Source organism: Alosa alosa, chromosome 10 (assembly GCF_017589495.1).
Source record: "Alosa alosa isolate M-15738 ecotype Scorff River chromosome 10, AALO_Geno_1.1, whole genome shotgun sequence".
NCBI classification, from domain to species: domain Eukaryota; kingdom Metazoa; phylum Chordata; class Actinopteri; order Clupeiformes; family Clupeidae; genus Alosa; species Alosa alosa.
In genome coordinates, this window is record NC_063198.1 from 34,510,682 (window position 1) to 34,524,817 (window position 14,136).

At 43.5% G+C, this 14,136-nt stretch overlaps 1 protein-coding gene across 4 annotated transcripts in view; it reads right to left on the reverse strand.

The window, feature by feature from the left end:
• LOC125302128 (OTU domain-containing protein 5-A-like) overlaps window positions 1–13,725 on the reverse strand; it is a 28,231-nt gene extending 14,506 nt beyond the window's left edge. For 3 of the 4 annotated variants that reach the window (XM_048255148.1, XM_048255147.1, XM_048255145.1), the window contains exons 1-5: window positions 12,932–13,725; window positions 4,189–4,279; window positions 2,107–2,171; window positions 1,533–1,689; window positions 1,102–1,250 (exon numbers count right to left, since the gene is read on the reverse strand). In XM_048255148.1, coding sequence (XP_048111105.1) covers window positions 1,102–1,250; window positions 1,533–1,689; window positions 2,107–2,171; window positions 4,189–4,279; window positions 12,932–13,462 — 993 coding nt within the window. In that variant the 5' untranslated portion in view covers window positions 13,463–13,725. The remainder of the gene's footprint in view (window positions 1–1,101; window positions 1,251–1,532; window positions 1,690–2,106; window positions 2,172–4,188; window positions 4,280–12,931) is intronic. The other variant, XM_048255146.1, reaches the window with a different exon arrangement.
• Between the last annotated feature and the right edge of the window lie 411 nt (window positions 13,726–14,136).

Below are 14,136 nucleotides of genomic sequence, written 5' to 3' on the forward strand. Positions count from 1 at the left end.
CACACACACACACCACACACCACACACACACGCACGCACGCATCACGACACACACACACGCACGCACGCACGCACGCACGCACACACCACACGCACGCACGCACGCATCGCGCACGCACGCACGCATCGCACGCACGCACGCACACGCACACACGCACACGCACACACACACACACACACACACAGGGGCACCTGCAGGAATTAATGCTATGGTAATGCATACCCATCACCCCCCCCCAAAAAAACATTCACGCATGGACAGTATTTTTCCTTTAGGTTCGTGCATACATAGCATAACATCCACATGCAATAATGCAACAACAATGTCTACAATTACCTATTCATTTGGGCAACTTTATACATCCCTATACAGGCTAAAGCTACCTTTAGTTGTGTTATAGCGTACTGTAACGTCTGGCTTTAAACAGCTGTAATGCTGTATGGTGTGAATATATACACACACACAAGGTAAATTTTCTCTCGTTGTTGAGTGATGGTACGCACAGTGCACGGGGCGTGCACCTGCCTGCGGCGCCTACATACAATAATACACGACACACACGCATACACACACACACACACACAGGGTTTCTGTCCCATTTTGACCCATTAGATCTGAAAGGTCTGATATCAGATCTGATAAGGTAGCATTTGAAATATGCGCAGGGGGGCACACAAGCTCCGCAACCCACCCTGAACGGTTCCACAACCCACCCTGAACGGTTCCGCGACCCACTTTTGGGTCCCGACCCACCAGTTAAGAAACACTGGGCTAGAGAGTTCTATAGTGTGTTTTGAAGGGTTGCATGAAAGTTCTAAAGAGTTGCGTTCTCTGGGATGTTCTATAGTGTGTTTTGAAGGACACCTACTCCTGGTACACCTGCACAGCCGCGCGCGCGCGCACACACACACACACGCACAAAGCTTTGTGTTGAGGGTCACCTACCCCAGTACACACACACACACACACACACACACACACACACACACACACACCTACCCCCTGGTACACACGTACACACACACACCTACCCCTGGTATACAGACACACACACACACACACACACACACACACACACACACACATACACATACACCTACCCCTGGTTTGAAGGCTGGGAGGCCCAACCCCACACCGATGGTGGCCTTGTTAGGGTTCACCACGGAGTTGTAGTGGATGTTGCCATGGTAACTGACTCGGATTGGTTCATCATTGTTCTGGTAGATACCATGGAATGTGTTTATAGGCTCTGGAACAGGAAGCAGAAAACAGAATCACCTCCTATTTCCAGAAAGGGCTTACAAGGCAAGGCAGCTGTGCTTATGCTCTACAATCCATTACAGCAAACTATTAGTTCTTGTGTGTGTTTGTATGCGTGTTTGTATGCTTGTCTGTGTGTGTGTGTGTGTGTGCGCGCGCATGTGTGTGCGTGTGTTATACTGATACACCTCCATTGGTCGGTTGTACATCTCTGCCGTGTGTGTGTGTGTGTGTGTGTGTGCGCGTGTGTAGGTGTGTGCGTGCGCGTTACCTATGCTGTACTGATACACCTCCACTGGCCGGTTGTACATCTCGGCCATGGCCTGCATCTCGATGTGGTTGCCATGGCAGTTGCTCTTTCTCTTTCGGTTGATGTAGGTGGTGAAGTCCTCGGTGACGTAGCTGGAGAAGTATTCTTCATTCTTCACCTAAACACACACACACACACACACACACACACACACACACACACACACACAGACACAGACACACACACACACACACACACACACACACACACACACAGACACACAAACAGACACACACACACACACAGACACACACACACACACACACACACACACACACACACACACAGACAGACACACAGACAGACAGACACACACACACACACAGACACAGACAGACACACAGACACACAGACACACACACACACAGACAGACACACACGCACACACACACGGGTGACATTGCTGGAGGTAGTCCACATTTTTCACCTGCACACACCTGTGTGTGTGTGCGTGTGTACAGTATGTGTGTGTGTGTGTGTGTGTGTGTGTGTGTGTGTGTGTGTGTGTGTGTGTATGTTCCTGCTGATAGCGTACCAGGTAGTCCATACAGTGTTTCCGCACCACATCGTGCATATCCTGGTCCCCGTACACCTGGTCAGCTACGAGATGGATGGACACAAGACAACCAATGAACCAGAGACACCTCATATTACATCACACCTCATATTGCATCACACCTCATATTACATTAGACCTCATATTACATCACACCTCATATTGCATCAAATTAATTATACCTCATATTAATCATATCAATCACACTTCATATCAATCATATCAATCACACTTTATATCAATCTTTGTGAATGAAATAGAATAATCATATCAATCTTTCTGAATGAAATAGATCATATCAATCACACTTTATATCAATCTTTGTGAATGAAATAGAATAATCATATCAATCACACTTCATATCAATCATATCAATCACACTTTATATCAATCATATCAATATCATATCAATCATATCAATCACACTTTATATCAATCACACTTCATATCAATCACACTTCATATTAATCACACTTCATATTGATCATGCCTCATATTGATCACACTTCAAATCAATCACACTTCATATTGATCATGCCTCATATCAATCACGCCTCATATTGATCATGCCTCATATTGATCACACACTTCATCTCAATCACACTTCATATTGATCATGCCTCATATCAATCACACTTCACATCAATCACACTTCATATTGATCATGCCTCATATCAATCACGCCTCATATTGATCATGCCTCATATTGATCACACTTCATATCAATCACACTTCATATTGATCATGCCTCATATCGATCACACTTCATATCAATCACACTTCATATCAATCACACTTCATATTGATCTGATCATGCCTCATATTGATCATACTTCATATCAATCACACTTCATATTAATCACACTTCATATTGATTACAGATGCCAAGCGCAACTCCAAAAAGGAGAACAAATGAGCGTCTGGCTTCAGGCTCGCGCGGACAGGGCTTTTAAAATCCATATGTCCGCCTAAATTGAACATATGGCCAACCTATCGCTAACTGGCTTACCAACTCTTTCTCCCTTTATTCTACCATAGGCTCCCTCATTCCATTAAGGCTACCTGTATATCTCTCAGGCCTCAGCTACACCCGCTAAAACGTCAGGCATATTATTTTGTACATAGGCCTACTGTATTATTACCGTTTTCACACCTTTAACCAAACCCGTGAAAAACATCTTCACTCTGCAACCACTACACTTCCTCCCGTAGCCTAATATAGCCTAGTCACTTATACAATTGCGTTTTAAATACACGAAACTGGATTGAGACATCACTCGCTCTCTTGCACTCGCTGGCGGTCCCATACGCACATTTAATACCTCTCTTTCAAAAATTCAGGTGTATTTAAGACTTTTTAAGGATCCGCGGGAACCCTGCTTTCTGAATGAAATAGTCTGACCTTCAACATGAATTGTAATTCTATGAACTATGCGCTTCTTCGTTGGTGTTCAGCCGTTTCTCCTTCCGGTCGGCGGACTGGGAATGGAAACTAGGAATCGAAATTTAAACTTTTGAACGATTCCGGGAAAATCGCAAAGATAGTCCCGGTTCCAACCAATACTCGATATTCCATACCCGAGCCTAGTATTGATCATGCCTAATATTGATCATGCCTCATATTGATCCTACTTCATATTAATCACACTTCATATTGATCACGCCTAATATTGATCATGCCTCATATTGATCATGCCTAATATTGATCACGCCTAATATGGATCATGCCTCATATGGATCATGCCTCATATTGATCAAGCCTCATCACGCCTCATATTGATCATGCCTCATATTGATCATGCCTCATATTGATCAAGCCTCATCACACTTCATATTGATCATGCCTCATATTGATCATACTGCACATTTCTCAAGAGTAAACCAAAATGATGTAGCGATGTAGATGCAATATGCCTCAGGCCCCAAGAAGGTGTGTGTGTGTGTGTGTGTGTGTCTGTGTGGTGTGTGTCTGTGTGGTGTGTGTCTGTGTGGTGTGTGTGTGGTGTGTGTGTGGTGTGTGTGTGTGGTGTGTGTGTGGTGTGTGTGTGTGTTATGGCTTACCCACTGCTCTGAAGAGACAGGCTCCATCTTCCTTCATCTTCTTGATGACAAAGCCTTTCTTCTTCAGAGCCTTTTCAAACCACTGCTCCTGCTTCAACAACACACACACACAACACACGAGTCAGACACACCCATCAGCACACACACACACACACACCAACACACACACACACCATCAACACAGGCAACCTCAACTAATACAAACCACTGGCTCCTCAACCAGTGGCAGCCAGAATTGTTCAACAGGGTGGACTTTTGGGAAGAAGGGTGGGCCACTATTTTTCACTTTCAAATTTCTGCCAAACATCCGTAAACATCCTTTTAAAGCTTCTTTAGCAGCCGACCGTGACATCTAGCCACTTGATAAAACAAAAACATAGCCATAGCCATAGCCACACACACACACACACAGCCTAGTCGCAGGGGTGGGCTGTACTTTACGTGAGTATTCGGCTAATATATTTGGAAACTTGTGACTTTTACTCCACTACAATTGAAAGTCAAATACTGTACCTTTGACTCCACTACATTTGAAATACACTACTCACAAAAAGTTAGGGATATCTGGCTTTCGGGTGAAATGTAATGTTTCAGTACAGAAAGTACTGAAAGATTGAACTGTTGGACACGCACATTCAAAGGTTTAGAGAAGGTCACATTAAGTTCACCTGTAAAGGTTATAGTGAATTTTAGGTTCATCCTGAAATTTCACCCGAAAGCCGAATATCCCTGACTTTTTGTGAGCAGTGTATGAGCATGAAGGATTGGTTACTTTTAACCACATTTGATGTGATTCTTTAAATGCAATGCGATAGATCATCTTGAAGTAAATGTTTTCAATAGTTTGATTTGAACTTGGCTTGGGGTAATGATGGTGATGACAGCAGACTCATCAGAACATCCTCCATGTAGCCTATTTGATTTGTTTTATTACACACTTGCACATGGACTGTACACACACTGCACTTTGTATTCTCTCTTGCTATTCATTAAAATATTTCTTGATCTTTCTTTCTTCACAAGTTTGCACAGAAAAAGCTGAACAACAATCGAAATATGTATGTGACAAATAAACCTCCTTGTGTCCTTGTATCCTTGGGAGAACCCAGACTGACCTGTTATCAATTGAGATCTGAGAAGTCGTCTGGTCTAAACAGCAGCATTGCCAGCCTGGTACTTTGTGCCGCCAGCTTAACACAAGCCGGCGTATTGGACTGAGTTGGACTAAGCTAACATGGACTTTTATTATTATTATTATATTACTCTACCGTTAGGTGTCTCGGGTACGCTGGCGACTACGCCGCTCCATCAGGCATCTTTTGTCTTGTGTGTCTACCGTTAGGTGTCACCGTATGCATGGCGACTCACGCCGCTCCATCAGGCATCTTTTGTCTTGTGTGTCTACCGTTAGGTGTCTCGGGTACGCTGGCGACTACGCCGCTCCATCAGGCATCTTTTGTCTTGTGTGTCTACCGTTAGGTGTCTCGGGTACGCTGGCGACTACGCCGCTCCATCAGGCATCTTTTGTCTTACGTGTAAATGTCTAGTGTGTAAAGTGACCTTGGGTGCTTTGAAAGGCGCTATGTAACAAATAAAATGTATTATTATTATTATTATATTGAAGAGCCAGGAGGCGGAACCAAATAGCAACATGAAGCATGACTGTATTATTGGGCATGAGGAGTATCACATGGGAATAGGGCTGTCCAGGGTATCTGCACATTTTCCAAGTGCAAATTTAAAGACTTTTAAGACCTTTTCAAGACATCTAAATGGAAAAATTAAGACTATACCATGGCAAAAAAGATACAACTTAAAACTGTTCTATGCAATAGTTTTTTTCCTACTAATTTTAACTTCCTGCTTAATTTGGGATGTCTACAGAAGTTACCAAATATATTTTGGTGAAAGAAAATAATTGTGTGTGAATTACCTTCACAGCTATGAATGCCCAATTTTAGGGTCTGGGCTGCTTCTTTTGAAGCTGGCTGTACATATTTGGTTGTGCTACTGGCTGAGGCTGACTGTTCTTCACCTGTGTCTGTAGTAGCCTAGGCTACTTGCCAAATACATGTTTACTGGACTGGATTCCCTTCAATAGGTTTTTCAAAGGTAGACTAAGCTATTTAAATATTGTAATAGGCCTATTAACTTAGGCATCTATAGTCCCATAGCACAGCAAATCAAAGGCAATCCACTAATTTACATTTTGCACACCAGTTGTATTTAAACCAACCAAAGATTGACTGAAACATTGTAAACCATTGACTTGTTTTTAAAAAATGTATGGGAAAAGTTAAACCCCCTCCTCGCATATTCCTGCTGAAAAACTGCTGGTTTCATCTCAAGCACGCACATTTTTTTATGTAGCCAGTCGCCGACATTCAAAATAAAATATGCGGTTATATTTCACAACTTTTGTGAAGTACTGGGAAAGGCTGGCAAGCAAGCTGCAGCTAACTTACACAGATATTTACTTAGGCTAGGCCAGCAAAACACGCTGGAGAGATGCAAACAGATCAACTTAATGTGCATTTTCCTCCTGATTGAGAAAACGTTTGTTTTCTTTTTCTGTCGGTCCGTGGTTCCTTCATAAATTGCGCAGCAAATTATCAGATGAGTGACAGAAGCACCATGCATAATTTAACCAGCAGTCTTCACGTCCATAGTTTGTGAAACGATGCTGCGTCCGAGCAAAGATTCTAGAAGCCCAGCGCAACTCCAAAAAGGAGGACAAATGAGCGTCCGGCTTGAGGCTGCGCTGGACAGGACTTTTAAACTGTCCGGCCTAAATCCGAATGTATGCCACCCTATCGCTAACTGGCTTACCCAGCTCTTTCTCCCGCTCACTTTACCGCTCGCGTAGGCTACCTAGGCCTACATATCTCTCAGGCCTCGGCTATATACCACGAAAACGTAAGGCATATTTTTACATATTCTTACCATTTTCACACCTTTAACGACACCCGTGAAAACATCTTCACTCTGCAACCACTACACTTCCTTCAGTAGCCTTATAGTCACTTATACAATTCCGTTTTCAAAATACACGAAACCAGATGGAGACATTTCACTCGCTCTCTCACACTCGCCGGCGGTCCCATACACAAATTTAATACCTCCTTTTCGAAAATTCAAGACATTCCAGACAATTTAAGACTTGTTTAGGCCTTAAAAACCGAAAGTTGTATTTAAGACTTTTTAAGGACCCGCGGGAACCCTGTGTCACTTTACGTTCGAAAATCGATTGCACAATCGATTGGACCAAACAACACAAGTTTCGAAAACTAAAATAGGGAATCGATTTTAACCAGATATGTACACTATTCATTTTAAACAAATTAAACAAATAAAAAGGATAGATGTAACAAAATTCACAAACAAGAATATAAGAATATAAAAGAATTCTGAAGTGCAGTAAGCATTGCGAAATCCCACCAATTTTACGCACCGGAAACGGCTGTTTCAATCAGCTACTGTGCTGCTCGTGTTTTGCCAAAAAATCAACCTGTACGACATGAGAGAGACGAGTGATAGGCCCTAATAACATGAGGAGTTCCATGTGGAAGTAGGCCTACTTCGGATTTTTGGTATATCAAACTATGGAGAAGAACAAAGTGGTAGGCTATGCAAACTGTGCAATCGAGTTCTACGTAGGCTAAATTTGTTTGACATTTCTAATCGTAAACACAGACACAGCTACGTTGAAGCCTGCAGCAGTACTGCAGGCACGAAACTTCACGCCAATAAATCATCAGAAATATTGCTGGCTTGCGTCTACAAGCGCCCTCTTTACGTTCGTCCTAATGCCTGTTAGTTGTTTGTGAATTGGCCTATATTTGCCGTTGAAAATGGAAACGTCTTTAGACATGAAACATCGATTTTACAATCGATTCAATGAACACTTATGTCTCAAAAATCGAACAGGATTTTTTCACAAAAGTGACAGCCCTACATGGGAATGAACTTTTGACAACTGAAAATAAAATGTGATACAATGAACAGAAAGCCTCTTCAATGTGCTTAATCGCCATGTAGGCTAGCCTGTTAATCAATGTGCTTAATTGCCATGTAGGCTAGCCTGTTAATCAAATTAATGTAGGAAAATAAAGTTGTGTATCACTTAGTGCTTGTAACGTTGCTATAACCTGAAGATGATTCAGATGTAGCTACAGTTATGTTGGCCATTCATCTACAAATGCTTTGCTCATGGATGCCAGAAACCGCGTATTATACTGACAGTTTGTAAGGTCGCATGTTTTGGGCCAGGTCCATAGGCCACAACAAAGTGTTTCTGGAGGGAGTGTTGATTTAGTCAGACCTGTGTGATAATAGAATAGGGCAAGGCTATCTCCATCTCTAACTAGCTCATATCGAGAAGTTTGTTTGTTTGTTTAATTTAAGGCCATTTCCGCAACTAAGGCTATTTAATGGCCAGAGCACTGTGTGTTACAGAAATTTAAATATGTTTTTTTAAATCTATGCTAATAAGATATTCTAAAACCTTCAAAGGTGGGACCTTACTAAAAACATCAGCTATAGAATTTTGATGATAAAATTGTTGTCTTTTGGTTCTCAAGGCAGGGCAGATCAAAATATGTCTCACTGACAGAGGCATTTTGCAAAATTGGCATAATGGAGAGTCTTCACCACTCAATAGAAAGCTATGAGTGAGTCTTGAATGTCCTATACGACATCTGGTATAGACTATTGATCGTGTCTGGATTGAAAAGAAAAAAATAGTCTCTTCCTTACAGTAGGATGGATTTCATATAGCTTATTGTTGGTGCATTGGTCCCATTCAGATTGCCACTTATCTGTGATGTAAGAGTTCAATATAGGTTTAAGGTCTGAGGCAGGGATTTGACATTCTGTGAGTTCTTCGTTAAGGGCTTGCTTAGCAGCACTGTCCGCTTTCTCATTTCCTCTCAGACCAACATGGCCTGGGACCCAGCAAAAAACTACATTCAAGTTCTGGCCCTTTAGTCTTTCTAGTTTATCAAGGATGTTGACAATAATAGGATGGTCAGTTTTTAAGGATTCCAATGCCTGGAGACATGATCTAGAGTCTGTAAAAATGAAAGACTTTTGTTGTTTAGTCTGATCTATATATTCAAGTGCCAAATATAAGGCACGAGCCTCAGCCGTAAAAATAGAACATATTCCTGGTATTCGTAGTCCACACTGATTCTGTCCAACTACCATTGCTGAAGACACACAGTTATCCACTCTGGAACCATCAGTATAGATGGGAATGTGGGAGGGGAAGCGACATCGCACGTCCATATACTGCTGCTGGTTCTTGATTTCTTCCTGTGACTTAAATCCTTAACAATTTCAGTTTGTCTCAAATTCCACGGGGGAATAGAGCAAAAGTGAGTCTGTGTTGCACTGTCCAAGTTGATGTTCAGATCCTCAAGGTCTTATTCAGATTCCAAAAGGACTGATATACTTTGGTCTAGCTTCATACAACGGCAGTTGCTGTGGCTGAAAAACTGTTGAGTAGGCTGGGTTATCTTTGCATGCTTTAAGCTTGCTCATATCGAGAAGAATGCATGACGGAAAGAATGATGGACTAACTATGGATAACTGGATAACTTGTAGACCATAAAGGTAAGAGTTCATAGTCCTCACATTTAGCTGTGTGTGCTTGTTTGGCTGCATAGCATGCTAGTTAGCTGTGCTTGCTTGTTGGGCTGCATAGCATGCTAGTTTGTTTGTTAAACAGTGACATTAAGCTATGTTCGCTTAGATGTTATGTAGCTAACAGTAGTTATAATGTGATAATGTAAAAGCTTGCTAGTACAGACGCTCAAGGACTTCATGCTGTGTTTTATCGCTGGATTTTAGGATAGCCTATATGGCAACCGATTGCATTTCAACCTACACTCAACTCTAGCAGGCGTTAAAGCTGCAGTTGGCAAGTCTGACAGATTGAGGGGACTTAGCCAACTCTCATGCCCCTCCCCTACTACCACCGAGCACCCCCTCATCGAGTTTGTGCTCGTCAGTGCGCACCAGACTGCACCAGACTGTGATTGACAGTCAGATCTCACACAGCCCTGCTCTGATTGGACCAGAAGAACCGGGAGCTGTGGATTTTTGCAAAACAAATAATAGGCTCTAAGTGGAGGTAGAAGTGTGTTTTGTTTTTCTAAAACTGGATAATTTATCTTGTTCTGTCAAAGCATAGTGTCTGTTTCAGTGAATATGATCAAAAAAATCTTGCCAACTGCAGCTTTAACTAGTGTCAATTCAAAGACCTGTTATTTCCATTTTGTTTTTATTAGACTAGCCAGTCTCTATGCTGTTTTCATTGACAGCAAGAGTCCGCTTCATTCGTTGTTTTAAAGGTACACTATGCAAGATTTTCACCCTTACGAAGCCAATTTGATGGTAAACGAACGTGTGATACTGGTGAATCGTTCACCTAGCATAGCTATACAGCATAGACGTAGTGAGTCGCTACCAAGAAAACCAGCCTTGCAACTTCAAGAAAGGTGGCCCGACAAATCTCGCAGTAATCGTGAAACATCAGCCTACCTTGTCAGTAGATATTAATCCTTCACCTCCACAACAAAAGCATTTTCATTGTGTACAGGGGGGACAAGTCACGAGAAGTTTGCTATTTACAACAGCAGAGTAAAATATACATCGCGACCCTACAGGGAGCTCTATAGTTGCCAAAAATATCTAAACCTGTATAGTGTACCTTACAATAACATTGTTTGTTGCTTCTACCCGCATTTTCAGAATCAGCTTTATTGGCCAGGTTTGCGTAAACAAACAAGGAATTTGACTCCGGTCTTTGCTCTCAAAGCACAGCACTCACTTCACATAGAAGAATAAAAACAAAAACTTAAAAAAGCTCCAGTGAGTTCCAGTGTTATCTCCAGTGAGTTCCAGTGTTATCTCCAGTGAGTTCCAGTGTTATCTCCAGTGAGTTCCAGTGTTATCTTCAGTGGTTCAGTTTCACTTGCGCAGATGCGCACACATTGAATGAGCGCTCACATCACTACCCCCCAATTGTAGGCTATGCCTCTTTATTTGATCACACTTAATTAAGAAATCTTTCCTAATCTGTAAACAATTAGTTTCTTTTTCTTTCGGCCAGTGATTCCATAATACCATTCAATTGTGCCACAAATTATCCGACGGGTGACAGACGCACGGGCATAGCCTGTAACTTTGTTGCTCCACGGACTAGCAATGTTAGTTGCTAGTTAATTTTTTTTTAATCCATTTTTCTGTTCTTCCAAAGGTCCATTTCTTGAAATTGAACACAGACCACTGGGCTCTATGTTCTGTTAGCTTCATTTAACTCACTTTTTATTTTACGCAACAGCAGCAGCCTCCACATGACGTTTTGGGTGTCTGTGCTCATCACTGTTGCATTTGGCTTTTCATCAGAGTTGGATTTGTCAATTTTAGCAGCAAATTTTCGTTTCTTCAATTTCAAGTTAAGGTTTTGCACTTCTGACCGGCTGGGCCAGCTGTCAACCTGGGCGGCACTGGCCCATCCAGGCCCTTATGTGGCTATGTGACTGCAGAATTCTGATCTTACGGTTTACTTACATTTCCTGACCTCTATTCATGGGGCTACTCCTAGTTCTGCCGTTTTCACTTAAGTCAGTCTTCAGTTTCACAAAAGTAAGATGCTACATATTTCAGTTTTCTTAAAATGAAGAAACTATGGCCCCAGCTGTGGCGCAACCTGGCTAGGGCACCTGCACCGTACGCCGGCGACCCGTGGTTCGATTCCCGCCCCGTGGTCCTTTCCGGATCCCACCCCGACTCTCTCTCCCACTCACTTCCTGTCATTCTTCACTGTCCTGTCTTTAAAGGCATAAAAAGCCCAAAATAATATATACTTAAAAATGAAGAAACTACATCAAATAAAGATACTACACTACACACATTGATGGGGCAGCCGTGGCCTACTGGTTAGGGCTTCGAGCTTGTAACCGAAGGGTTGCCGGTTCGATCCCTGACCAGTAGGAAAAATGTGGCCGAGGAAAGTGGTTGAGCACTGCTCACGCCCACATCCACAGCTGATCCTGTAGCAGGCAGCTCACTGCTCCGGGTTAGTGTGTGCTTCACCTCACTGTGTGTTCACTGTGTGCTGTGTGTGTTTCACTAATTTCACGGATTGGGTTAAATGCAGATACCAAATTTCTCTCACAGGATCAAAAGAGTATAAATTCTTATATACCTGACTAATACAAAACACTGGCAACCTTGATTTACACATCAACACTGGTAACCTCAACTAACACAACCTTAAGTAATCCACATCAAACCTGGCAACCTCAACTGAAACAACATCAACACTGGCAATCTCATAAAATCTGGCAACCTCATTTAAATCCACACCAAAACAACCCAATCTCACTCACAACCACAATGACCCTCACAAGCAAGGACCCTACTATGTCCAGTATTGTGTTGATGTGTGCATCTGTCTGGAGTGACCATAGTCATCGTCTGGCTCGGAATCTCTCTGAGGATTCTGAACAGCTATACTTGTCTCGAGTCCCCTCGAGCCTGACCACTGCACCGGCAGACCCCGCATGCATTTTCAAGCTGCGCTTTGAGCCTGCGCTGAACATGGAGACGGAACAGCCGGTTAGGTAAACAAGCCGCGCTCCAAATGGCCCGGTGACTGTGGAATCATCTCGGTTAACGCGCTCCTCTATCTAATTAACACAGGTTATTTAAGATCAGTTTGCGTAGCACACTTCACCTGCTCGGCGGTCGCTGGGTCCGCGCCCTGCTGAGATGCGGCGCTCTCGTACTCGTCTTCACTGTTGTTTCCACCGGCTCCCTCCTCGCTCTCGGTACCGGGACCCCCACCACCGCCTCCCGGTAAACTGCTGGAGCATGCAGTTTGCCTTCGCCTCTTGCTCAGCCCGGGTCCTGAGCAGCAGCTACCGGCGGTATTGGCGCAAGCGAGCTCTCCGCGGGTCCCCACCACGCACGTCACTGCCGCGGCGGTGCTGCTTTCACATGGACCGACCGAGGAGCCAGCCACCACCGGCTGCGGGGAGGCCTGTTGGGGCCGCGAGGTCGCCTCGATCCGCCTGTCGTCTCTTGACGTGTGAGGCGCGGCCTGGTACGGCCACGGTGGTGGAGAAGCGCGGGGTCTCGACCCCGTCCGGTTGGCGTGCTGGTGCGTGTGGGGGTGCGGATCGGTGGTGCTGCGCCTGTCGGGGTCATCGGAGTGGTCGGTCACTCCGACGGTCGAAGAAGGCTTCTTCTTTGGAAGAATAGTCATAGCTACCTGTGGTTAGCTAACGTTAGCTATGGAGCTAGTTCATACGGAACAATAATTAACGGCTAACAGCTCTTGAAAATGTATTGCCAAGCGAGGTAGAGACATGCGCTCTACAACTCACTCGTTAAAGAGCCTGTCACTATCGTTGTAGAGTATCGTCTGATGAATATCCCTCGAATATCCGCGGATCTTCTCCAACAGAATGTCCGAGAGTTTGACACAAACATCAACAAACCACTTACGACAGTTAACCTCACTTCCGGTTACTTCTTCTTCTATGTTTTAATCTAATGTCATACTGCATTAGTAGGCTACTGGTTTGAACACTGACATCTGCAGGTGTGGAAGAGACAGTTCCAACGTGTTGATACAAGTAGCCTGCAAAATAAACTCGAAGGTGGAAGGTTTGTATTCAAACATTTATTGCATGCATAAACTTGATAAAATTTCCATCATGAAGTACACTTTCTCTCAAGGGGAAAATGCATAGCAGTGAATGCACAACAGCTTCATATACAAAATCTGTTTCCAGCCGAGGTTAGGCCTGCAGGGAGGTATTCCAAGTACGTGGTTTAGTGATAAACCTGGGTAAGTGAACTCAGAGTAAGTTGTAAACCTCCTACAACAAGAGCCCTATGGCATTGTTCTGTTAGGAGAATGAAGCCATACAGCTC